The sequence below is a fragment of the Corvus hawaiiensis genome, chromosome 9 (genome assembly GCF_020740725.1).
Source record: "Corvus hawaiiensis isolate bCorHaw1 chromosome 9, bCorHaw1.pri.cur, whole genome shotgun sequence".
NCBI lineage: Eukaryota > Metazoa > Chordata > Aves > Passeriformes > Corvidae > Corvus > Corvus hawaiiensis.
In genome coordinates, this window is record NC_063221.1 from 7,550,630 (window position 1) to 7,578,012 (window position 27,383).

Consider the following 27,383-nt stretch of genomic DNA (forward strand, 5'->3'; position numbering starts at 1 on the left):
TCCTGACAAGGAAGTCCATGGTTCTAAGCTCAGTTGGGCACCAACACCAGTTCAACACAAACTCAGCTTCTCAGTGATGTGCAGGAGCTATAAAAACCTGGGACTTTCTGGCTGACTTGTTCAGCCCTCCTGGAGGCAAGGGTAAGTCCTGATCCACTTTAAGCACATTGCAAGGACAGGAAATAGCTTCAGAGAAATTAAAGGGTAACATATCCTCATTCTTTGTCATAGGAATGCAGAAAGGAGAAGAAAGGATTAAATTATTCAAGGTTGAGTAGCAAGAAGTCAGCTCATGGTTGTTACCTACCCCAAAATTGACAGGGTGGTCTTAAATGGCAAAAGGACTTGAGAACTCACCCCACTCCTCAGCAAAAACTGCTTCAATTACAGAATTGAAAAGCCTAATATAAAAGGCAAAGACCAGAAGACACCGGCACAACAAATAAACATGCAACAAATAAAAAAGTGTAACAAATGAACAGACCAAAAATATGTATCTACTCATTATTAGACATCTCTCTTTGAACTTCCAAAATGTGTTACTATTAACTGACTGGCTAATTGTCTATAAAAATCATACACAGCTTTCCTGCTAAAAAAGTTTCTGAAAACATATTCAAATATTAATAATAGAAAAATGAACTATTTTTATAACAAAAATCTTGATTTATTAAAAGCTGGAACTGGTTAAAAATAAATCCTTGACATAAGGTTCTTGTTAGCTTTAAACTGTAAGCATAAAAATACCCCTGAATTATGTTTTGGTATGGCTGAAATGTACACTATATAACACATAAAAAGCGCCTTGACTTGCTGCTATTATTTTTAATTAGGCTCTCTAACACGTATGGTTTTACCTTCCAACACCAGTTCAAATTGGGAGAAGGGAGGGTCTGACGCTCCAGACTTGTGGGACTGGCAATTCCATGGCTCATGCCTCGGAGCACTAATGCATTTTACATTAGGTCTGAGCATCAGGAAATCCTGGCTGCTGGCGCCAAGCAGTTCAAACCCATGACACACATCTGAAAAGTCGGATTCGCCGCTCAGCTGCCAGTATCTATTCTATCAAACAATTCACTCCTGCTCTGCTACAAATAAGACAGAACATTTGCAGCACTCCACACTGTTTCCAATTAGACTGTGTGTCTGGACTGCAGATAAGTCCATGGAGCAATCATATTGAAAGAAGTCTTCCTAGAAAACAGAATTCTAGTAAGAAATCTGAGTATTTCCAGAGGCCATCATCAATGGGCCAACCTGCAGTTTTTCTGTTTTCTTTGTTTTCTTTCTTGAGGTGAGCCTTCAGAATACCTTGAAACATGCAAAAAAATTCTACAAATACTTAATTTAACTAGATACACACCAGGTGTATTTTGCTACTCATGTTAGTCAGAATACAATCTGATTAAAAAGCAGCTTACTATTGGAGCTCCCTGATGCGGGACTGCAATTTGAGGCTGAGTGATGAGCCTTCACTTTTAACCAAGGACACTGAAGATGGTTTTGTTTCCCAGCTGAAAGCCTTCTGGCAAAACAAGAGTATCTTGACTGGGGCTTTAGCTAAGTTTACTGGAAACAAAGGAGTCTACTAGCTCTACCCTACATACCTTTCTCCACACCTCCAGGTGGGTTTGAAGACTGTTGGGAGCATGTACCCTCCAATGTTCTGGTTAACAAAGAAATCTGTCACCGCGTGGGTTGTGTGTCTATTCTGAAGTTAAAAATGGTGAGTCACATACTAAGACTCCAAGAGCAGCACAGAGCCCACACTTACCTCAGTTTCTCTCCCACCTGCAAGCTCCGCAACAAAGGTTGCACATTTGTAAATGATCAACACAGGCACCTGCATCCCCTTCCCAAACACAGATTCACACTACTCTGAACTCAATAGTTACTTTTTCTAGAGGATCCATCTCAAATCCTGCCTATTTTTTCCCCAGAGCACATTAGTTATTTTAATTTGTCCTTGAAAATGTTACCACCATTCCAACCCTTACTCAATGTTCAGCTTTCTGGTGCATCCCAGGTAGAATAAACCAACAAAAGTAACGGTCCACTACCCTTGAACAATTACAGGAAGCCAAAGTAAGGGAGGAAAATCTTTTTTTGCTTCAGCTGTACATATTGTGAATAATTTACATTTTACAAATGGTGACTAAAGGTGTCAGTGATGAAAAGAACCCTTTGGAAAGAAACAGCTTCAGCCCCAGGGCTGGGCATATCCAGATAGCTGGATCCTGTTAAAGTGAATGCTGTACCTTGACTATCAAGTGTTTGAACTATTTCCTGCTAATGAGCGCACAGAACTCATGCTTTATAAAAGGCACTTCCTAAACACTACAGCATCAGGATCTATGAAGATTTCATTCTTGGAAATGAGTCTTTTCTATTTTGAACTCATGGGAGATGTTTACTCAGAAATTCAAACTGGAACAGCTTGCCAGCATTGAGAAGGAGTGGTCTTTGACCAGTGGGGAAATTCAGAGAAACATCTCCCAGAAGCCAAGCTGATGCCTTTTGCTCATATAGCCCATTTTCAAAATGCCCTCAGGAATCTAACTGAGGATACCTTGGGAAGACTTAGGTTAATGGAAAAAAACCAAAAAACTCCAAAACCACAGAAACAGCTTTGGCAGCTGAAAGACTTCTTTTAAATTTAAGAATATTGGAAACAAACATCATCTGGGTAATCAGCATCTCAAGCCTCTCTTTAGATGTTTTTCCCAATGTCTGAAAAATATTTGAGTAGTTGTCATAACAGGTAGTTAGTGGTGTGTTCTGTGTTATTGTTCTACTCTACAGCTTTTGGAAAGCTGTGATGTATTACAACATGTTAGGATGTTAAAATAGACCTGTGATTCAGACCACAGACTAGAACTGCTTTTGCAGTGTAAATCATTCCTACTGCTATGGGGCAAAAATTATTGAGGTCTACAAATGAAGCGCTATAAAGAAACTAGAAGAGCCGTTGTTGGATGGTAAGAATTCTTTACTAAGAGCAACTTACTTGCCAGAGAAGGGGTGCTGCCCAACCAGGTCTCCATTCTGAAGCTGGTAATCCCCGAAGATATCTGGACTCACTGCTCCATCGGGGGCTATCAGCCCATCTAGAAAAACAAGATACAGTGACTTGTAAAGGAGCAGGACTTGAAGGCAAGTGGGCAAAACAACCTGTCCTGGTTTCTTTTAGCAATTCATTAGGAATTTAACTTACAATATTTCTGTGAGGAACAAAAATCAACAGTAATACTGAAATCCAGCAACATCAAGTACCAAAAATCCTTACTGGGACTCCAACTTCAGCCCACGGCCCTGAAAAATGCTATACCTAAGAAATAGTCTCTTAGCCCTTCTTCCTTAAACCTATAGAAGTTATTTCAAGACAAATCTTGTCTTTCCCATCATCAAAGTAAGCCCAGAGAACAAGCAAAGAAAAAGGTAAAACATTAATCTGGGCCAGCACCATAAAAATAAAAAAGCAGAAAAGGTCTTAATTGTTCAGACTCTACCCTGCACCTCTCTCTTCAAACTTGTTAAGAAAAACAAGAAAGTGACTTCAAACCTATTTCTTTTATCTTGCCCATCTTTTAATGTCTCAGAGCTCTTTCCTACAAGGGCAGGCTTTTTACATTATATCCTCTCAAGAACACAGGTTACAGGTTTTTTGTGCTTCCTTTACATTACAACACTGGCATGTGAAGATGCAGACATTTGTAAAGCCAGAAGTATTCCTTAAAGGCTTCACATTCTCTGCTTGCTGTATGAGGAAAAAAAATCGGGAGTGAACATCTTCCTTCTGTTACATCAATGTAAATCCAGAGAGCGTCTTTGAAGTAAAGTCACTGAACTGACCCCAGCTGAAGGAGAACCCATCTTAACTCTTTGCTGTTCCCATCACAAAACACATTTCTTTTTAATATTAAGAGCACAGTTCTTACTTGGTAGTTAGTATTAGGCTATAATAAGATAAAACGAGCTATTTCATTAAAACAGACCCTACATCAGTTTGTCTCCATTACTGTATGAAAACGATTCCAGACTTGAAGTGCAGAAAGCACCCCCATAAAACCAGGGCAGAAACAGGTACATTCAGACTGATACATTAAGAGTTTAAGAGAGGGAAGAAAGAGATTCCTAATGACTAGGAAGTTACAAATGCCACTCCACTTTAAAGAAAGAGAGATAAGATCCAGGGAGTCACAGGCCACTTAGCTTAACCTCTGTGGTTTCAAAACTACTAAAACTGCCTGCGCAGGAAGCGGTGGAAAGTTACTTACAGACACAAGGGCTTAGAGATGACGACTCTGGCATTCAAACAAATCTCCCTGTGCTTTATGAATTTACCTGATGTTTTTTGAAGATAATATAGTGACAAGTGATAAAAGGAATAGAATTGACACATCTAGATTTCTAACAGACATTTGATGAGGTGCTACAGAGATTCATTTAGAAGATAATACCTCATGGGAAAGTGACTGAATCCAAGGCAGCAGATTGCAAATGAAAAATGCTAGCCATGATCAGACCACATTTTAGCAGCATCAGATTGCTGTACATGGCTGTGTTCTAATTGTAGACATGTGCGTACAGTATGTGAGGGAGTATGACTTGACAAGCAAGTGATCTGGCAGGGATGAATATTCCTCTCTCAGCATGTTCAGTGGGACACAAGTGCCCTGTGACATCATACAAATAGAAAATGTCCAAAGAAGTGAAAGGAAAGTCGAAATGGCCTTTTATTAACACTTGTGCCAAATTTTCCTATCTCACCACCTAGTCTGTACGCTGCACTGAACTGAAATGAGGAGGACCATTATCACTTTTATACCTGCAGCACTTTGGATCAAAACCAATCCATTTAAGAGATTATGCATTCTAAAGAGTTGGGCTTGGTTAAAACTTCTTTGAGAGCACAGAAACTTAAAAATAACATCTGTCTTTATATTAATAAAGCAAGCACTACATTTTAACTCTGAGGCTACTGCTACCACTACTTAAAGTGTCTTCAATCAAGAGTGTTAACAGTTAAACCATAACACTCAGAGTTATGACTCACATGAATTTATAGGAAAATGAAAGCACATGGATAGCATCAGCTGCATAAAATGTGATTACACAGTTAAAGGACATCTGTTGTTATGTACATTTCAACATAAATTAGGTTATGTACTTTCAGAGCAAGAGAGACACTGAGCTCAGGACGGCAACTTCAGAGATTCTACCACATTTTTCATGTAGATTTAAGTTGCTGTGCAAGAGAGAGATTGGTCTGTCATGAAATAAGGAACTCATCTTGCTATCAGTGAGTTCAAGAACTATTACGGTCAAGGTGGGACTTGTACTGAGTGTCAGCCATCAGTGTAGGTCACTTCTAAAATTATCAAACGGAAATACAAGTATTTAATTTCTGACTGCACAAAGATTTGTATTTCTGGTGGGTTTGGGTTTTTTTCACTCAGTAATGATCTGTCCTTCAGAAACCCAAATCCCTGCTCCAACTGGTACATTAACCTGTAGCCTTTTCAAAGGAATATTATGTCCCTTTTGAGATGCCACATTTCAAAAGCTGAATTCTAGGAAATTGCAGAAGCACACAATTACCGACACTTGTTGCAATGAACCTGAGAAGTGAATCTGCATTTTGAATATTATCACTCTTTAAAAAAAGGGCTACCTTTAAAAACAAAAGCACATTTCAAACATCTGCAGAACATATCACTGGAATTCTACCTCTCCTTCCTGGTTAAATATCAATTCCAACACAAAAAATCCCTTTGTTCAAATAACATTAAGCCTGTAACATAAATGATTGAAAGCCAGGAAATTCAGTGTTATTGGTGTCACTCCATCTCTAGCTCCCACTATTGGGAACAGAACTGTCCCTATGAAATAAGCAATCAAGACCTGTAAAGGGAGACTACAGTAGGCATACCTTTACCTCAGGAAGCCCCAAGGAGATGATGTAAGAAAAGGCCCTTACAGGGCACAACACTTGGCTCCCACTGCCAACCCTGTGGGTTTAGTAGAGCAAGATAAAGCTACAGGAGCCAAAAGAAAAAAAAAAATATGACACTAAAGAGACAAGTTGCTATGGCTGACATATGCAATCAAAAATAGAAGAAAAAGCAGCCTTATGTTCTGATATCCTTTGAGAACAGTATCTGAAATGCCTCTGAGATCTTGCAGAATTATCTTCTTGCAGCAACTATGAGTGAAGATTATGGGATTTAGTGGTTTTGTTTTTCTAATTACTCTTCCTGCCAATTAATCCAGAGTCACAGAGTTCTGTGACTCATGCTTCATGGCAGAGGACTGGACACTTATGTGGAAAATGTAAAACACAGAAAAAGAAAAACCCAGCAATTAAAAAAACCCCAAAAATCCATGTACTCAGTTATCCAGGAGTTTGAAAAGGATCTAAATCCACAAGTTTGAGAGTGCAAGCCAACTCCTAGTTACAAAAAGTTATTTATCCACTGGGGAAATTATTTCATGATTGTCTCCTGCAAAGTTTTTTTGAACCTCCCTCTGAAACAGCTGGTAACACTGCATTAGATAAATCAGTGTTTACAGAAGAGATTCACACGCTTCCCTAAAACCTAGATAGACTAAATCATAGAGATAGATTAGTTTAAAGTCACAGAATGATGGCCTCTGCTAAGGAATCCACAAGTTTGATGTGACTCTACTAAAGTCTTTTATCAATATCTGCAGTAAAAATCCCATTACACAACTAACACAATAGGCAGAACAAAATTCAGCATAAATCCCACAGCTGTGAATTTAACAGGGATGAGAGAAGGTTTTTGTTTACAGAGCAAACAAGCAATGTACACAAGAAATAGGTGGGAAGAACAGGGCTGGGCCACCTTTACTTGAATCCATTGTCATGGTCCATCAGCTGTCTGAGACAGGCCTACTCATATTTCTGCAGACCTGTAACATTTCCTAAAATCATGGATATACAGTACTTAATCCATCATTAACATCCCAGCACGGACAAGCCCGTCCCTGGTTGGCATCAGTGCTGCTCCCAATGACACAAAAGGGGAACTGTCCTGCTGGCTTGAGTCAGGCCCAGCTCAAGCTCCCACTCCAAATGCAGAAGTGGCAATCCCAGTGCTAAATACTGACATGTGCTGCATTACCTGCGTTATAGTAGAGGTCAGGTCTTTCCAGAATATCCCCTTCATGGATGTAGGGCTCAATGGGATCATCACCATACAGGTACTGCTCACTGTCATCCATCTGCCGACTCTCCACCATCTCCAGCCACTGCGAGTTGTGCCATCGAAACTTCTCTGTCTGAATTTTTTTAGCCCATTCCTCATCATATTCCTGTTAAAAATCACCACACAGTGTTTTAGAATGAGCTCTAGACAAAGCTGGTGTAACAGGAAATGGCAGGGGAATCCAACATCAGCAAAAGATGCAAGTTCAGGGCCCAATGACTTAAATGCTCTACTCAGTTGCACATTCTTTGAACAAAGAAGGGATTTTGCAAGCACTGGGCATTATTCTGGTTTGTGATGCAGTAGTCCTTCATGGTTTGGAAGTCCAAACCTTCATGGTTTGGAACCTTACACCGTCCAGAAAAAACTCCTGCTTTGAACAGAACAGTTCCATCATCAGTCTCCTCATTTGGTTTAATTAAGAAGACCCAATTACTGCCAATCTTCAGGGGACTTTTCATAATTAATTATTAACACTGGCCAAATACCCTGCACATCTTCATTAGATGAGCATTTACTAGGACAACTAGTTGCTAAAAAAATAAATTAAAGAGAAAGGCTGTGATAAAACCAATACATTTATTTTATTTCATGAGCTCCAGCAAGAATTTAATTTTCAACTTCATGTCAAATTTTATGTATAATGTTGAACAGCCACAAAAATGGTACACAACTAAACTCTGAGAGGAACTTCTCCAGAAAGCTGAGTAAAACAGGATACAGGTTCCAGTCACTATGGAAAAACATGTAGGCATCAAATTTCAATCTGGATTACAGCCTAATTGCACTCAAGTGGTGTGATATTCCATATAGAGGAACATCAGCATGAAGTGACATAGCTATGGTCACTGCAATCAGCTGTTCAGAGAAGGATCTTCTAAACGGAGCAGACTTTGTGGGCTGGTGATTACCACTGAGGGAACACTGACCCATGGATAACACTCAGTTCCTCGATCCTACTGGGAAGATAGGGCACAGTTATCTCTAGGAAATTCATCAGCATATGAAATCTGATGGTATCAATTTGGGAATAGTCACAAATCATGCACCATGATTAGTGCTTTTTTAAACCAAAGTACTGTGAACAAGGATAACATCCCTAAGCAGAATGTTTCTTCTTGTGGGAAGAAATACCCTTATGAAACACATCCCACTCCACTGTATTCTAACCTAACTACAAAGGAGAGAAAACTTGAAAATAATTTCTTAACTCTCATGGTGGTTAACACATGATCTAGACAGACTTTCCTGAGAGATCTAAGCTGGAGTAGTTTAAGGCTTTAAAAATCTGTTTTACTTAGCTCTGAACAGGAAAACGACACACAATTAGTGACAACGCCTTGGTTGTGGAAGTGGTAACTTCTTAAATTGCTCCTGCTAGACATGCCAAAGTAGATCTGTCTACAACAAGAGGCCATAAAATGGCAGAGAAGGCAGAATAAGCTGGCTTCGTGGCTCATGTTAAACTTCTGAAAGCGCTATAGTCTGAACTTGAGGTCTTAAACTGACTTAATATTCAACCAGCCGTGTCTTCACTGCTATAATATGTGTTGCACAGGTAACACTCTCTACCCTGTGCCTTTTCCACCTTTTGACTGGTGGCTAACACAAAAGCCAGCTGGCCCTGCCAGAGGCTTCTCTGAAATTGCCAACAAGTATCTAGAACATCCAAGATTTCATTATTCTCAATTTCTCCAATTCCACCTCTGACCAACGCTAATTCCTAGACCTTGCTAATTCCACTCCTCACCATCCTGACACTCCTGTTCAGTGATCCTGTCCAAAACCTGGTGTCTTGCACAACTTCCATACCCAGAGCAGGTCCCACCTGTGGGATCTATAGATATTCTCAGTGCCTAGGGGCCTCAAGCAAAATTCCATTTTCTGTCTATCAGTATTACAGCAGCCTTAGGGAGGGAGAAAAGACAAGACAAAAAAAAACCCCCAAACTACCAAAACCCAACAAACACCTCACACTGTTTGCATAAGAACACCTCAGGCTATTTCTTGATTTTTTTTCCTCCCCATCTCCACTCTTGATTAAAAAGAAAAGTTAGAAGTAACAGTAAAAACAAGAATGTCCCTGGAAAAAGCAAGCTCATCACTGAGATTTATAAATAACCCATTAAAAAAAAAAAAAAAAAAAAAAAAGAAGACGACAAGGAGTGACTTTCAATGATGACACCTAACCAGCATCTTGGAAACAGCTCCTTTGCTGCATCTGCCAGAGCTAAACCCTGGACCAGCTATTATGTCAGCCTCCAGCAGTTGTGAATTACTTACAAGCTTTAGAGAAACATCTTGTAACTGCCAGAAATCATACTGCAGTCTTAAGAACACTTCCCAGAAATCATGATTGCAAAGAAGTGGGGGAAAAGAAACAAATTTAACAAACAGCAAATTAGACTAACCTCTGTGGAAGCTGAATCCCTTTGACATTATCCTGTTTACCTTTAGAAGTTCTCAAAAGCCAAAAGGCCATCAGCTAAATCACCTAATTCCCATTTACCATCAATGCACTTTGAAAACACTTGAATATTCCCAAAGTTACAACCCTAAACGTATCCCACTTCCTGACATCAGAGTTCCTTTCCACACCACTGTCTGAACATGCTGAATTTCTGCCAGAAATAGACATCAACTTCTTATATCCTTCTGCAAAAATCAGTTAACATTTCTCAGATTCTGATTTTTCCTTTCGATGATGACAGCAGGGCAGAATATTCCTATATATTCTACATTTCCCACCCTATATTAAGAGGCTTAAGACTCCCAGGTATTTTTCCTCAATCACTCATCTAAATTTTGGAAAATGGGATTAGCAATTGAATAGCACATTACTTAAAAACCACAATTTATCCATTCAAGTAGTTTGGCAATTTTGTTCTTGTTGCTCATTCCCAGTGAAAAAAGCAAGGTACAAAATATTACAAAGAAGTGACTGCACCAGAATTAGATCAATGATCAGTTTTGTCAGGAGTTTCATTCTGGCAGCAATCACAGAAAAGGAAGATTTGCAATAATCTAGAAAAATTTACATAACCTCAGCACAAAAAAAAAAAGTTCATTTAAGTACTGCTAGATCAGGAATGTGTCTGTAGGTTTTCCACAGAAATATGCAGAACCACCACTGGGTAAATGATTAATGGAACAACATCAGAATGGAAGAAAACCTGTAAATGCAGGACCACAGCCAAAAGGCACAAAGAAACCAGATTAAAGACATGTAGAGCAAAACAATTTCCTAAAACACTGCAAGTCTTCCAGTAATTATATTTTGAGTTATTAAAACCTTTTTTATTATTATTTTGAGAGTTTTTTTAACTTACAAACTTACTTACAAGTTTTGGTTGGGCTTTGGGTTTTAAACACATGAAGCACCCTTTCTTTACAAAGGAATTCCTGCAACAGTGAAACCAGAAAACTAAAAATCATGGAGATACAGCCATAGCTTTGAGCCCTCCAGTCCTTTTAAATGTTAGGCTACTGGAAAAGCACTGCAAGGGAGAACAAGAAGGTGAACAGAATGTGCCTAGTCTCCAACACCACCCCCTTCAAACACTGCAGTCATGGTCAGAAACTTAAAAGGAGGAATTCTGAAAGCTGATTTTATTCTCTTTGGAGCTCCCTGACATCACTGTTTTTAACATTCGGTTTCCATAAATCCACAAGTGTCATAGAAGATGTATGGCTCGACTCTGGGAGGAATGTGCCATCCTTTTTGAAGTTCTACTTCCAACTTTGTTTACTACTGAACCATTGAAATATTATGAAGCGTTAACTGGCCTATTATCAGAGAGTGTCTGTTCCCTATCAGGGTCCCCTTTGCCACTGGCTTCCGTCACACCTTGTATCTGATTAACACACTATAGGATAACATAGAGCTACACAGATCTGCTTTGTGTTCTCTCACAGCTGATGAAAAACAGATTTTCCTTTTCACTTTAATGTGGTTGCCCTTTAATTGGGTCTGTAATAGGGTTCATTTGATGTGATTCCTCATACTGAACTGAAACTGCTATACAATAAGTAGAATGCTCATTATGTTCAAGGCTGTACTTGGTGATATGTTACACTCTTCATTATTTAACCACCCCAAAAATACCACTGTTCACATAAAAGATTAAATTAACTATTTATTAAGAAAGAAGATATTTATCTTGTCTAGCTATCCAGAAGTTAGGCATGTGATTTTAACTACGTGCCTCTATAAACCAAGGAGAGAAACAGATGTTAGGGATCACCTTCTGCAGGTGTCTACCACACCTACCTTAGGGAAAGTACCACTGTTGGGCAATTCCTTCAGAGGCCGGGAAAAAAAAAAACTCCTTCCACCACTTACACCTGTGAAACCCAGAGTCACTGCTTCACAATCAGCTTCCTCACTTAATATATTCTGACAGGAAGCTCAGAGAAATCTGAGAGCTGAAACTAACAGCAAGACAAAGAAAAAGAGTAACCATTAATGCCCTCTAAATTTAAGTGACTACATAAAATGTAGGGCACTCCGAAAGCTGTCAGTAGCAGACTAGAGAAACTTTTTTTTCCTCCCTTTTGGAGGAATGTAAGGTATCTCATTGGCAACCTGTTATTTAAGTAACAGATCAGTGTTTCGGCTCATGTTCCTAGTCCTACAAGTCCAGAGAGCAAGCACCAATGCTGAAAGGGAATCTGTCCAAGATAGGTATTATGTGAAGACAAAAACAATCAGGACACTCTTGCCCTATCTAAAGCTGCCTGTGGTTACTCTGTTGCAGGCAGAGCCACAAGAGGCTACCAGCACCAAAGCAGACTAATGGCATACTTAACAATGAACAGAGAAAACATGTCAGCAGTTCAGCTGCAGCCCCAGTGCCTCGCTGCCCTTCAAACCACCCCTCTGTTTTCACATTTGCTACAGGATAACAGGGGAACAAGATGCACCACAGAAAGGGCATCTTGTCAAGTGACGGGAGAACCTTTTTTCCTGGAGTGGCTACAGCACCCTTCATGGAAAGAGGACACCAAGCTAGAGTCAGAGGTTATCTCTTCCCCGAGTATGCTGCCTATTCAAATAAAGCCCACACCAAATCCCTGTGGTCTGCTCTTTCTTGACTCTAAGAGAGCTGGCCAACATCTCACACAGCTGGCCCCAAATCCCAGAGCACAGAGGGTTCACAGCACATTCCTGCTTCTTATGTGAAATTCCAGCATTCCCATCATGGAGGATTTCTATCAGAGAGTTTAGCTAACAGGGAAAGATGCAAGCTGTTCATTAACAATGATTTCCATAAAAGGCAAACATTATTTGCCATTCATTACAAATACCCAGGGCAAAGAACAAGAGCTGAAAAAACACCTTAGCCAAGAGGCTCTTCCTAAATCCCATAGCTACAATGCTATCTAAAAGATGTTTTACTCCTGCAGGAAGTATTGTGATCCATTCTTGATCACCAGAGAAACAAGATGGTGCAGCAGGTCTGGATTTGAAGCTGCAAAGACAGTGAACAAGATCAGGGGAATGGGGGAGGGTCAGACTTCAGAGTCCAAGGACCTGATGATGATTAATATCCTTTAAATAAATGAGGAAAATAATTGGACTGCAATAAAACTGAGCTAGGAGCAGAGAAAGAATAAGAAACCTGAAGATTAGTGGCCCCCTTGGCTCTTGATAATGTTGCCCAAGGTGAACAGAATAAAACCATCTCAAGTAAGCTGACATCTCTTTCCACAAGCGTGAAGTTGCAGTTGTCTAGGCTTCTGAAGCAAGGGAAAAGGGAAATTAATTTGCTTGAGACTCCTATACCAGCTGCTGATTTCAGGCTTTCAGCTAAGCTGTGAGAGCTGCCCCACTTTAGGGGTACAAGTACACTGAACTAGCTGCTTGCTGCCAAAACTCAGCACATGACTGAGACTGAAGCATCCCTAAATCATCCACTCAGACTTTTTTTAACAAAAGGGGTACCTTGCTTCCCCCAGTGCAAAGCTGACACTGCCCAGTACATACTGTGCTAAAGCAGCACATCTGTTTCAGTTCATCAATGGCAGAGTCCAGCCAAGCTATATTAAACAAATCATCACTAGTGTAACATTTCCATAATTTCTATGACAATTACTTTACTACAGAAAGCATTTCTCCCCTAAGGCTTATAAGCCATGTGATTTTCTCCAGCGCTATTTCAATCACAGTATATACAGCTCATTGATGAGTGAAAGAAGCATTTGTCTCCCTGAGTAGAAATTATTTTCACATCTATTCCCCAACATTTATTTTCTGATTTCCATCAGAGGACCTACTCCTGTCAGCATGTATGCAACAAGAAGACTGAAAAGTGAAGGTTTGCTTGTTGTGAATTTATCACAGATAAGAAGTTCCACCATTCTTGGAGACTACATCTGTCCAGACACCTCAGCAGGCACTGCTTGTGTGAAACTGCCACACAACCAAATACCTCTATGTTTACAGCCTGCTTTAACATTCCTCTGAGCTGAGTGGCAAAACACCTATCAAGATCTGAGCTTCTGATAACTTCCTCTCTTATATTTTCTCCCATCACCATCTAGAATATGTTGCGTTTTTTGCCTGGGATTTTTTGTACTGAGAGACACAAGTGCAACCAGATTACAACATAATTGAGAAAGCAATCAAAGTTCCCTTTGTCTTCCAGAAAAGACAGCACAATATGCTTCCTGTTCCCCTCAGGGCCATGATGTTTATGCAACTTATAACCCCAACATTCAGATAATAAAGCCAGAAAGACCTTTTTGGAAAAGGAACTCTCCTAACTCACCAGCTAACACCATTCTAAGTGTGGCACTGCTCCACAAATAAAGAAAAATACAATTTACCACCATGCAAGCTGCCCTCAGTATGTGTTTGGTGTCTTCTCTTCACCCCCCAATAACCACAGTATCATATAATTTCTTCCCTTTATTCTTCCTCAAGGCCCTGAAAGTCCTGTCCAGTGCTTTTTGCAAGTTGAAAAGCTTTTCCCATCCATTATCTTAGCACTCCTCATTGACCCATGCCTACCATAAATATTTGATGATCTTAGGAAGGGAAAAAAAACCCAAGTACATTTTACTCAGATGGTAATACTGAATACGAAGCTGTATTTTTGTATGTTTATTTTTCTAGATTCTATAAATTTTGCTTAATAATATTACTAGCAATTTTTCACTAACTAGATATTACTGTGCACCTCACTGTAAAGCTTCTCTGTATGAACAAGTAATGTCATAAACACACAAAGTGTGAGTCACTTGGAAATTGCACTGGCCCCAAGGTAAAACAAGTGTTGGATGCACTTGGATTGTCCAGCCTCACCCAGAAGATATAAAAATCCTTCTGCTACTTCCACTGGAGATGTCTCTGGAAATAGCTGATCATGGTAAGCTGAACATGATGCCCATCATAAAAAAGCACTAAGTGCAAATTCATCTGAATTCGTTTAAATTGAGTTTAAATCTCACCCTTAATGAATATCAACAGCAACTCTGCTACTGGAGCACAATTTTCATTTCATACCTCCACGAAGCAAAACCAGATCCAAATAAGAAGAATTCCAGTACAGAAAATATTATGTCATTTTACTGGTTTAAGGGGAATATTAAATTGGAAGACATTATTGATGAGTGTAACAGAAAAAGGGAAGCTAGACTGTAATATTTTGCAGTGCAAGTTAGGCCTTAGACTACATTAAGCTTTTCAGAGAACAAGCTGCAATACACAATTCAACTGAAAAAGAAACTATGTAGATGACTGAAAAGGCAATAAGGTAGAAAAAGGCACTGCTGCTCTTGACTCAGTAAAGTTCTCTTTAGCTATAAGATTTAATTTCATGACAGTTACTCTATATCCAAAAGTATGTACAGTCAGTACGATCCTCAAGAGCACTTTGTAATTTAATATTCTTTCTTTTTTCCAATTTAGCGGTTTAATACAACTGTCCCAAAAGTTTACTGTGATCCATGGATAGTTGGATAAACTAAGTTATGTAGCTAAAGGAAACGTATCCAAGAGGTGAAGACAATATTATAGTGACTGTTCCCCCAGCAGGGAACAGCCAGCATCAGGATCACTGCAACATTTTCTTTTTGAAACAAATTGGCATCAGGCAATGTAGAGAAGCTGAATAAAAGCTGCTTCAATAAAAGCTGCTAAAAGGGTAACAATCCATTTGTTTGGAGAACTAGGAAATAATGAAAGCTTGGCACACTTATGTAATGTGATTAATTTATTTAAGTCTAAAAGCACTCTTTAAAAGTGTAAAGTTAACTAGTATGAATTTTCGAAGTACATACACACTTTCTGGAAGTTTGATGCACAGCCTAATGATCGGTTAATGATCATTATTATCAATGAAATGATTTGAAAGTTGCACATGAAAAATACTCTTAATTTGCAATATATTTAATTATTTTAGAATTCTCTTGTGTAAAGAGGCTCTGGAAGGATCAAGAAAATCAGACCTACCGCTATGATATCCAGAGTGTTGTCACAAACCTTGCGGATCTCAGCATTTTTATCGTGCATCAGGTCTATAAGATACGCTGGGGCTTCTGCAAAGAAACTGTTAAGGAGAAAAACATGTTTCTTTCTGCTCCCCGTCCCCCCCCCCGACCCCAGGTTATTCAAACTGCAAATTTCACTAAGAAGCAGAGGCAGGAATTTTTCATGTCATGTAGCAAGAAAGCATTTTTCAAATGTTGGTGCTTTATAGTTACAGAATTAGCAAGAGATCCAACTTTATATTTTTAATTTTTTTTAAGCTAGCAACCTAGGAATCCAAACAGGAGACAAAGAACAACCACCCAGCTGCCTTCTCAGATATTCCACAGAGCTTAAAGGCAAAAAGAACATTAAGAAATATTCTTTGTATTGTTAGCAATGTAATCACTAACTTGCTATCCCTACCAGGGCTCATTCAACCCATTCTGAATGCTTCAATAAAATTTAACATTCAGTTAAGGCCCACAGAATTTCAGGCCATGCAACACATATGTATAATGGTGCTGTGCAAGAAGTTTGCCTATGCTCTGCATACATTCTTCTACGAACAATGAATTTCATTATGATTTACAAAACAAATCCATACAGTAAATCAGATTGGACAGCAACTAATGAGTCATCTGGTCCAGTGATCCCCCTATCTGCTTCAAAGCAAACTAACTTCTAATCTTTACTATTACTCTATTACTCTTACAGTCCCTTTACATGCTTAGGCTGCTTGGGTTTTTTCTTCAGCTGAAATAAGTATTTACAAAGAAACCTCTGAGATCATGCGGTTACTGCATGAGAAATATAAGTCAAACACCAGCAATGGCAGATTAAGTGCTGCAAATCTAGATATTTAATCTTTAAAAAGATACGTGTTTCCTTGATGATGACATCTCTGGTGGCTTGGTGGAACACCATCTGATAAAACACATAGATGATCTGGCAGACAAACTCATCATCCTCCTGCTGAGCTGCAAAGAGGAAAAAATCCACCACAATTTCAAATCTCACAAATAGAAGCTTTTGATGCTTAAAGTTGTGAAGGTGTGGGAAACCCCAAATCTATTAGACTAGTACTCAGAATCAGTCACTAAGGAAGTGACTGCTCCTCCTTCCACATACAAACACCTCCCCCTGCCTTGCAAGGAAACAGCAGTGTCAATTACAGCTCTTGCTTTTCACAAGTCAAACATGGCAGTGTACCGTTTAGAAGCTCAATGAGCGCAGGGATGATTCCAGATTTAGCCAGCAGAGCAGCACAGGAGTCATCCATGGAAACGGTCCCAATCATTATCACCACTTCCAAAACGAGGTCATCCTCAGCAGAACCTGCTAAGTCAGAAGGCAGAAAGTATTACCTCTCTCAGGAATCTTTAATCTACTGGCAGTTGTATTTTTATCTGCAGACATGATTCTATTTTTCAGTGTTAGGTTTTCCTAAACAATCACAAATGATAAAGGTAAACAGACTCTACTCCAAGCACTCTAAATATTTTTTCAGAGACTCTGCTTTGAAAGCCCAACCAAACTTTGTACAGACCTGGTTTTAGCTTATCCTTGAGATATGGAACCAGCTTGTACTCCTTCAGCACAAGTTCCCAGTCCAGCTCCGGTAAGGTCAAATTTGCAAGTGTTCCCAGGCATTCAATCACAAATTCTTCTTCTTCATCATTTGATACTTGAGCTGCTAAATCACCAACATATTCCTGAAGAAAATACAGGAACAACCATTACAAATGAATAATCTGAGTTTCTGAAGAACTCACAAGTCAGCAAAACTAAAGCTAGCACTCAAAGGAAAACTAAAGAGACTTTATTCCTGAAATGAGGATTAATAAGGCAGTTTCAATTCCAGTTGCTGAATAATCCAATAAAACATTTCAGCACTCTTCCTCTCCATCCTTTCACCTTCAAGGGATGTTTGTTCAAATTGTTTATTTAAATGTTCCAAAAGTAGTTACTACAATACAGAGTTTGAAAAAGCTCTTAGAAAAAAAGGAAACGAAGATAGAGAATACCATCCTGCATTAGCGGCAGTAATGGAGCTCTTTACCTAAAGATTTTAATAAATAACTACAAGTTTTCTGAGCACATGAACAGGGGAATAATGACTTCTACTTACGCATTTCCTACTGCTTTAAGACAATTTGATAGTCAATCCACATTTTAAGAGTATGTTTAAAATATCCATGATTAGAATGTTGTGTTTTCCTCCTTTCTTTTTAAAGGGTGGCTTTATAGGATTAATATTTAAATATTAAGTATTTAAAATACCCACAAATACAACACACTTGGCACAGTGGGGGAAAAAAAAAGCACCAGATTTTGCTGTCTAGGTTCAAAAGCAGAAATTTAGGATAACTTAATTGTTATGATGTTCACCCCAGCAGCTCAGGCTTTTTTGTTTGTTTGCTTGGTTTTGTGTGTTTGTTTTGAAACCCACTGGATAAGGCTTAAGATCTGTTTTCCCCATAGCAGGGGATCCAAACTCTGATCTACTAGCTGAGATAGCCTTAAAAAACAAAACATAAATCACCCCAGGACAGACAAGAAAACTTAAATTGGACACCCTTCAAAACAAACCACAGCAGCTCTCCAGAGCCAGTCTTTTCCAGGAGCATAAAAAACAGAGATCACATTAGGTAAGACCTAATACTTACAATAAACTGGCTTTTAGTTGGCCCATCATGTTGTGAAATATTTCTGATCATCTTCATTAACAACGGGTCCTTAAACTTCAAAGCCCGCTTCATAAGCATTTTCAAACCATTTCCTGAAAAAAAACCAAACACTTAGAAAATCCTCCAAATAAAAAAAAAAATTAGGAAAGTACTGGCTGATCAAAAATTACACACACCCAAAAAAATGCTTTAAGCTTTAGAAGTTTAGAAGGAAAAAAGAAAGAATCTAGATAGGAACTATTGCTTCTTCCATGTTTAAATTGAAAAGAAAAACCTGCTCTGTATAAATTCTCCAGCTTCTCTGAAATGACTACTGCGACCATACATCCTGGTGGGACACTAAGTTAATTAAATAATTAAATGCCTCCGGTGTGCTTAGTTATTTATTCAGACTAAGAAAGTTCTAGATCCAAGCCATGATCCCAGCATCGAATGCAGTTAGTGGAGATGCTGCACAGCTGCTGGTCCTAGCGCAGACACTTCTCTCCCCATTCCATGGAATAAACACATTGTTATGGTTTTAAAAGTTTATTTACCAAAGATCAATATATGGGAACATACACAGATCTGAAGTACTTGACTACATGGAGCAAATCCCAGTGTTACCATCATGCTTCCAAAAGATCACCCTGCCTACCTAAAAGCTGCTGCTAGCTTGAGTTTCACTTGTACCTTTAATATAAAATTGGATCTCCCTGCTTCCCCTTCTACAGAGCTATGCACAGAATTTTCAAGTGGAATTTCAGGTCACATAATCTCTTGATTGCAATTGTCCCTTTTGAAGGCTAGTAATTGATTGCAGTAGTTCATAGGGAGACTGTTGAGCATAAGTGAAAGTTGGAGCTACTGAGGAATATTGTTTCACTTAAAATTGCTAGTATGAAAATAATGAAACTTTAAAAGCAATCCAGAGCTACTGAAAGAAATGCAGAACCATCTAGACCATGAATCAAAATATTAGAACCCGAAAGAAGCTCAATTAAAAAAAAAAATTAATGGAAAGATGCAACTGAAAGACATTACTGCTATTCATTTGATACTGGCAGGTAAAACACCGATTAGCCAAAGCTGGATTTTAGGCATGAGGCAGAATAAAATCCTGATGTCTCCATACAGCCATAGTTTCCCACAGCAGTGTGATCAGCCTATTTTCAGGACTGTGTGGAAGTACAAGGGGTGTGGTCATCTCCCTCAAGTATCATTCCTGCCGCCAAGAGCAAATGTGAGGATATGTGGCCATTTGCTTGCAATCATTATCCAAACACATGCATTTCATTTTTTAAAAACACATATATACTTTTATAAATAACTCAAATATACATAATTTACATATGTAAGTATAAACTGTTGTCATCTCAAAACCCCCACTAAAACCTCAGTCCAGTTACCTTCACAGATAAGCTGCACATTTCTTTTGTTGGCAGCAAGGTTAATACAGAAAGAAATAAGTTCCAGGTCAACTCGCTCATCAGGACATTCAAAAAGCATCTTCATTAACTGCAAAGACACACAAGCACACTTGGGTCATTAATTTTTCCAAAGCATTAGAAAAGCAGTGTTATAATATCAACTACAGTACCTTTTAAAAAAATTAATATTCAGCATTTCTACAGGAACAGTAAAAGTTACAAAGGTCAGGGCATGAGATGTATAGTTCCATTATTTAGGGATAACCATCCTTATAAAGTGCCAAAAATGGCAATCACTCATCATCTTAAATTAACTTGGCATAGTTACATTTTATTGCTACCACTGAAATTTTTGTTTTAGTGGTTTTTAGTACTTGTGAATTGATAAATTTGTTTTGAAAGCCTGGGTGAATTTAACACAGGAAAAAACCCCCACAACTTAGTTCCACAGAAAGTCAGATTAATATCCAGTAGTTTAATAGAATTATGACTCTAAACATGTGCAAACAAGTGCAAAATAATTCTATTCTGCTGTGAGGTTACTCCACTGATTAGTAGTTTAGCTTTTATCTGCAGCACTGCTCTTTATCTTTGCAGCTTCCAGCTAGAGCTGAACACTGCCACATCCCAAAGAATCCTCAGTAGTAACCCTATTCTTCTGGTAACATTAATGTAAGTAGACAATCACCTATAATCCTGTTCAAACTGTTCAGCAAACGTCAGTGAATTCCCAGGTGATTCCTAAGGCTCATAACCTATGGATTGCCACTGTTTTACACACCTGGCCCTGTACTATCCATTACATCACAGGCTGGTTATATGGGCTCATTTGGTTCAATAGGAACAGTTTTTGAAATGGCATTTTGAATAGATGAACATGACTAAAATAAACCCATTTCTTTTCCCTCTGGTTCCAATCCTGGCAGACAAGCTGCACAACTTCAGGGCTGTGGGACATCACCCTGCTTGCTTCTAAAACCCACTCAGTTCATAAGACATGTTTAGATTATAATGCAAAACAGTGTGGCGACAAAGCTGAGATTACTGGAAGAGGAAACAACTAAACCTAAAGTTAAGGAGGACATAAGGTACAAAAACTGCTGCTCAGCTTGTGTCAGAAAGGGAGGGAGGAGAAGAAAGCAACAAAAAATCATTAATTTCAATGATTAACTAATCATTAAATATTTGTGTGCTTGCCCCCTGGTGGAAAGACAAGTTTGTAATGCATCAAAAGCTAGAGAAAATAGGTTAAGAGTTCATTTAAAGAGGAGAAAATAAAAAGAAACAATGGGATTGCAGGAATTCCCTCCAAAGTATTTTACTCCAGACATTCTGTATGTTTACCTATTATCAGATAGAAGGCTGTCATTCCAAATGGACCCAAAAAAAACCCCAAATAAAAAACTACATTACAACATAGCTATTTATGTCTTTCCTGAGACTTACATGTACTCATTTAAAAGCTATCATTGATTTCTTCCTCCCTTTCTTAAAAAGGTAAAATCAGAGTTCTCTAGCTTGTTTTAAGAACTTATAAAATCTCTACTTTATTAAATCCTTAAGCCTGACAGTCACATAGGAGGAGGGAATTAACAGAGAAGAAAATTGCCACTTAACAAGTTGAACACGAGCATTCAAAAGTCACCCCCTGCGACTCTTCTGTTACAAAACCTTTAAAAACAGATTTTTAAAACCCTTCAAATAATTTGAAGGGAAACATTCTCATTACTTACACAATACAAAATCTGTGGAAATTAAATGTTTAACAAGATCGGATTACACTGTTAATTACTGAACTACTTCTCTATAAAAAGAAAAAATATATCCAGTTTCAATTAAAGCCATTCAAATTTTAAAATAATAGTTTCATATGAGTTCCATGTTTCCCATTATGTCTTCATTTAATTTGATTGCTTCTTGTGCCACTTCAAAAGGAAGAGTAATTGCTGCCAAATAGGAAATATTAAAATTAAATTTGTTCTGCTTTTACTATGTCCATTGTCATCTTTTACTGATTTAACAGGAAGGCAGTAAAAAGACTGCAGCATGTGCAATGAAGAGGCAGTAGTGTTCAATCAGACAAGTCCCATATTGAGTATCAGATACCACAGACCAGGACTGAAATCACTGTGTCTAGACTCTCTGGCACCTGCCTTCACTTATTTACCAGTGACCAGAGGCCAACCCCCACAGCTCTCTGTTCACATACACCTCTGTCCAACCCCCTCCCCAAGCCTAGCTCCAACATCTTTGAATGATTATGCCAGAACTGCATGCCTCAGGAATCTCTCCTGAGTGGCTACTCCCCAACTCTGCTGTTTGAAGTGATGCTCTGGTTTCTGAACTTCAGCAGATAATGGCGGACAGGAGCAAAGGGGGCTGTCAAGAGAGGACGTTTACCAGCATTAAGCTGAAAAGAAGCTTAGAGATCAAAGAGGGGCCAAACAGGACAACCGTGGTGGAAAACATGTGGGCAGCTTTGGAGAACCTTGCACACCGCTCTGCGGTATAATATTAAATATCACCATGACATCACTGCCTAACCATGCCCTTTGATTGGCCAGGTTATTACCAATAAAGGCTTTTATAAGCATCTGGATGGCATTTGCACCTATTTAAACAAAACACGCATTGCTGAGGTCTAAACAAGAATGAACTGTTAATACTCGCTTTTAACTGTTACTAGAGTAGCACCCACTAACTCCTGCAATCCACAAGGATGTTTACCCGGGACAGCACGCGCGAGCCCTCGGCAAGCGCTTCACGCAGTCAGAATTACTACCGGGGGCTGATTTTTCCAAGCGCTTTCTACAACAGCTAAACATTCATTATTGAGTATTTGACAGTCTAGATGAACACCTTTCCTCAAAAAGAGACAAATGCAGACAAAGTTTATACCACTACTGAAAAGAGATTTGGGGTTTGCTGGGTAAAATTATATAGCAGTGAGTCCTTTTAAAACAGTAATTTTCTTTTCCTGATGCCTTATCCACTTCCCAATGCTTTCTATCTGTCTTCTTGATAACCATCCCAATTTTGAACATTCATTAGTAAAATTTAAGCTCTAGCTGCTCAACTTCTTTTTGAACTGTTGGTGGACATGACCTGTGAAGCATCAACAGCCATAGTAGCCAAGGCTACTTTCCAATTTTGTTGTTTACTTCACTAAAGCCCAGTGAAGGCAGCAGACTTGTTTCCTGCTCCACTAGTCTTGGGACACAGCTCTGTAAGCACTGGGGGTCCAAGCGTCATACCAAGATTCCCTGAAAGCACATCACAAGCAAGTCCTGAGACACTGCTGCAGGAATTCGAGTTTGGCCAGTAACTGCTCAGAACAAATCAGGTCCCTTATATTATGCAAATGCCTTAACAAATAATTGCTTCTTGTGGTAGAAAAGACAGTCAGCAGGATGCTTACAAGACCACTCTGTGACATATATGAGTTATTCCCACCAGTTCTCCCCTTTCTATTATCCAAAACTATCTTGTATGTGGAAAAACTTCACCGATTTTGTCATGACATAATGACCAGAAACATTCTGATAACTTTCCATGACTACTTTCCACTCTGGAAGAATTTGATGTTAAAAACACATTTGGCAGGAAAGAAGATACCATGGTGCAATTCTGAAAAAGCTACCAGAGAGCTTTTACATTTAGGCAACACAGGCTTTCTCAACTCCAGCCTCACCAGGGCTGAGAAAAAGACCAGTAAGAGAAGACTTAGTACTTTAGAATAAAACAAAAAACCTCAAACCAACAAGAAACAACGAAACACATGCACATAAAAAACCTAACATACAAACAAAACCCCAAACCCCATGATATTGTCTGTGCTTGATTCAATGAGTTAAGTAACAAAATGCAGCCTGAAAGATCGGTGAAGAGCCTTCCACAGTCATCAAGACACCCTTGTTGTACATGCCTGCAGTTGGAAAAGGAATTGTCATGTAGCAATGTTACCCTCCTTGGCTGGTTTCCAGTTCATATCCTGCAATATTGGAGACACTGCAATTTTGATGCCCAGTGGGATCAGGAAAGAATGCCTTCTAAAACTGCAAAGGAAATACTTTCCACTACATTCCCTAAGGACCTGCTCTGCACAAGCTTTAATCTCTCTCAAGCATTCCTGATCTTCTGTAGGAATCCACCAGGTCACCTGTAATTTCAGCAGTTCATTGGTGCAGCTCAAGTGTCAGCAGCAGTGATAGAGACCATGTCACCTCTGCTTTTGCTGGGGACCATGAAAACCCAGAAGAACAATCCCTGCCTGAGGACGAGGTGCTTCACTGTGAGCAGCACCGCGGCTGTTCCCCTTGTCACCTGCGGGTGTCAGCGCAAGCTCTGCCATGAGCGAGGAACTGAGTGCACAAGGGAAGATGGATTTTATCAGCTCATCACATACCTGTGGGATACAGTCTGTGTATGCAAACATCGATTTAAAGCAGTCGTCCATGCTTATGTGATACAGAATGCAAATCGCTACTTTTTTGTTATTTTCGTTTCCTACAAGGAGAAAAAAAATATATTAATAGAAGTATTTTTAGCTGTTGTTAAACACTCAAAAGAGAAAAATGAAAAGCAGAACAATCCTAGCTAATAGAAGGAAAATTTAAATCAGAAATGGCACATTAGTGAAAGGGTCTTGGCCTGGCCTAGCCAAATGAACGATGTATTAGTGCAAAGAGGGAACCAGGGCAATGGTAAATATTCCTTCCTCTTCCCAGCACCACAAAACACTTTCTTAATCCCACTTTGCAAGGAATATACTTTGTGAAAGGAATGCTCGATAATGACTGGCCATCCTGAGAAAGGCTTAATCAGTTTCCAGCTAGAAAATTAAGATTTAGCTGTGGATATACCTATTGAAATAACAAGCTTGTCTCAAAGTGAAATAACAAAGAATGTACCAACACCAGAAAGAAAAATAAGAACTACTACTAAGAGGTGTTGTAGAAGGAATCCACTGCCTTTCGAGCAAATCACATACTGTTGTTTTACTATCCTAAATGACAGTATTATCCCATCAGTGCCTTTGTGTTTCATACACATCAAAAACTACATGAGTGTATTTTCATATTAATATTTACCAAAGAGAAAGACTCTCAAGAAAAATTGGAGCAGTTAATGTGAGTGGGGTGTGAAGTATTTAACCGAAAGGTTCTATAAAATCATCTTACACAAACATACAACTGCTTAAGAACAACACAGATGAATTTGTTTCTGACTTACTGCTCAAACCCAGACTGAGCATTCTCAAGTTCTCCTCTAGCCCTATATGAGCAGGATACTGGCTATATATGGGATAAAACCACCATTTGAATGTTTACGTTAGTTAAACCAGGATGTTAAGGAGGTCACCAACTCAAAATTCATTCACGGTTCTTACACAATGCATCAGCAATACCCCACCCCCCACTTCTACTCAAGCTAAGTCAGAAAATTCCTGTCTAATAATTTGGCAAACACAAAGACGTCAAACAGCAACCAACACAGTGAAACCTTCCTTCTGCATACATCACTGGGAGCTGGAATTTCCATTAAGCAGCAAGGATATGATGCCTTTATCCTAAGAATGAGCCTTTTTCAAAACTGAACTATCAAAAGAGACCCGTGAAACCCCTCCGGCAGTCGCCATACAAGTGAGTGAAGTATTCTTAGCCATGTCTAACCTAAAATCATAGCTGACCTTTCAAACCCTTCTAGAGTCTTAGCTGCTCAAAAAAAACATAACTGGTATTATAATCTTCCATACATTTAACAGCTGGAGGAAGGATAATGCCCAAATGTGAAAGCTATTCTGATGATTACAAAAATAAAAGCACACAATGTACCAGCAAACAAAATGAAGTGTGTGTTATCTTTAGTGCTTCTCCTGTTACTGGTCATCTTACCTACCTATTCACTTGCAGTAGCACTGTGAAAACAATAATTACATGAAAAAAACTTCCCACACATACAAGTAAAGGCTACTTCTATACAAATTTAGAAGTTTACAGAATAAATTATTCCTCCAAATTTCATGGGTCTAAGGAAAAAAAATAATCTGTTTATACCGCTCTTAACACTTCACTCCATGCCTGTATTCAGGACTTAAACACAAGACTCAAATTACAATTACACTTACCTGGATAATGCAGGAACAGTGTGTGAAGTAAAAGGTAGGGCAGTATAAAAGAGAGAAAAGATGCCCAAAACACTAACAAGAAAAACTGGAATGAAGTTAGACCAGAGCTTCAGCACATATGAACTGGCAGACCATTAACAAGAACGATGCTAAATTTTACTGTTTAACCTCTGTCCTTCATGGGTTTTTTTCCCCTTCATTTTTGCAAGTTTCATTTGCGCTAACATAAAGCATCAGCTAAGGTACGGTTTTACATTTGGTAAGCTTACCAGCTTCCAGATATTTGGAAATATTAGTGGCTTATTTTCAATTATAATAGGCTGATATAATAGTAAAGGCCTTCTGTTTTCTTTTTTAGAAGAAACTCTGCACGATTTTCTAACCCCTTTTTTTCAAAGGTCCAGCTGGTCACAATAACCTTTCTGATGCCTGAACATCACCTTTGCTATCAGTGCTAAATGACAGCACTACCTTGGTTTCAAAACTACCAAAAATAATCAAAAATCCCCAGATACTCAACCTGAAGTGTGAAGACTATCTGGAATTCAAATAAACTTATTTTATCTCAATGAACTCCTAAGAGCTGGTTTTTAACGAGTGGCACTTAAATCATTCTCCAAAAGTATGTTCCGTAAAGTAGATCTCGTGACATACAAAAGGCAAAGACAGCTACAGTTTCAAAGAGAAGAACTGAATTTAAATTCCTCCTTGCTGTGCAGTTATCTGACCAATTTTCCCTGAATTCCCCCATCCTATTGTCAATAGGGGGAACAGAGAAGGGTTTAAAGCATTTAAATCAGAGACACATCTTGCACAGCCTCAGCAAGGAAGTACTTTTCAATTGTGAGTAAAACAAGTGAATTCTATTAACTTGATGAGAAAAGTAAACTACAGAACAAACTAAAAGAAAACAGCTTGCAACTAACCCACCTTTTAAGATTTTAATGGTGTATGCATTTTAATTTGATTTTAATTTCCCAGAAAGGAAGAAATTTCAGTCTGATGTCTGCAAGTTTCACTGTTTTGCTTTCCCTATGGAGGCACTTTGGTGAAGGAAAAGCAGAACCTCCTGACTTTTTCAGTTCTCACGCAAAACAGCAGCAACTCCTGATCCAAAGAGTCAAAACATTCCAGGAAAATCAAGAGAAGGTGGCTGTTTCTAAGCACATGATTTAACACAAACTGTTCATCTTGTGCTCAGCTGGGAAGGATACACCCTGTTGGAAAGTTGACTGGAGACCAGGCAGAACCAGTTTGTTGAAGATTAGGAAGAGAACAGATAAAACAGTTAAAGAACTTTGAACACCAAGCATCACCTCCAGGCTGAAGGTTACACAAAGTGTAAGAAGTGACAGAAGACTGACAAACCTACCAAGCCAATTCTCATCTTTTTACATTGGTACTTCCCTTCCAAAAATATAAACTGGCATCTGTTAACTATTACTTCAATAT

At 38.8% G+C, this 27,383-nt stretch overlaps 1 protein-coding gene across 2 annotated transcripts in view; it reads right to left on the bottom strand.

Moving 5' to 3' along the window:
- Positions 1-27,383, bottom strand: part of KIFAP3 (kinesin associated protein 3) — a 66,744-nt gene that overhangs the window by 15,919 nt on the left and 23,442 nt on the right. Inside the window, exons 11-19 of one of the 2 annotated variants that reach the window (XM_048312938.1) lie at positions 24,210-24,310; positions 19,784-19,892; positions 18,375-18,487; positions 17,255-17,420; positions 16,918-17,043; positions 16,587-16,685; positions 15,691-15,776; positions 7,152-7,341; positions 3,011-3,110 (exon numbers count right to left, since the gene is read on the bottom strand). In XM_048312938.1, the coding sequence (XP_048168895.1) occupies positions 3,011-3,110; positions 7,152-7,341; positions 15,691-15,776; positions 16,587-16,685; positions 16,918-17,043; positions 17,255-17,420; positions 18,375-18,487; positions 19,784-19,892; positions 24,210-24,310 (1,090 nt within the window). Of the gene's footprint in view, positions 1-3,010; positions 3,111-7,151; positions 7,342-15,690; positions 15,777-16,586; positions 16,686-16,917; positions 17,047-17,254; positions 17,421-18,374; positions 18,488-19,783; positions 19,893-24,209; positions 24,311-27,383 lie in introns of both variants that reach the window. The other variant, XM_048312936.1, reaches the window with a different exon arrangement.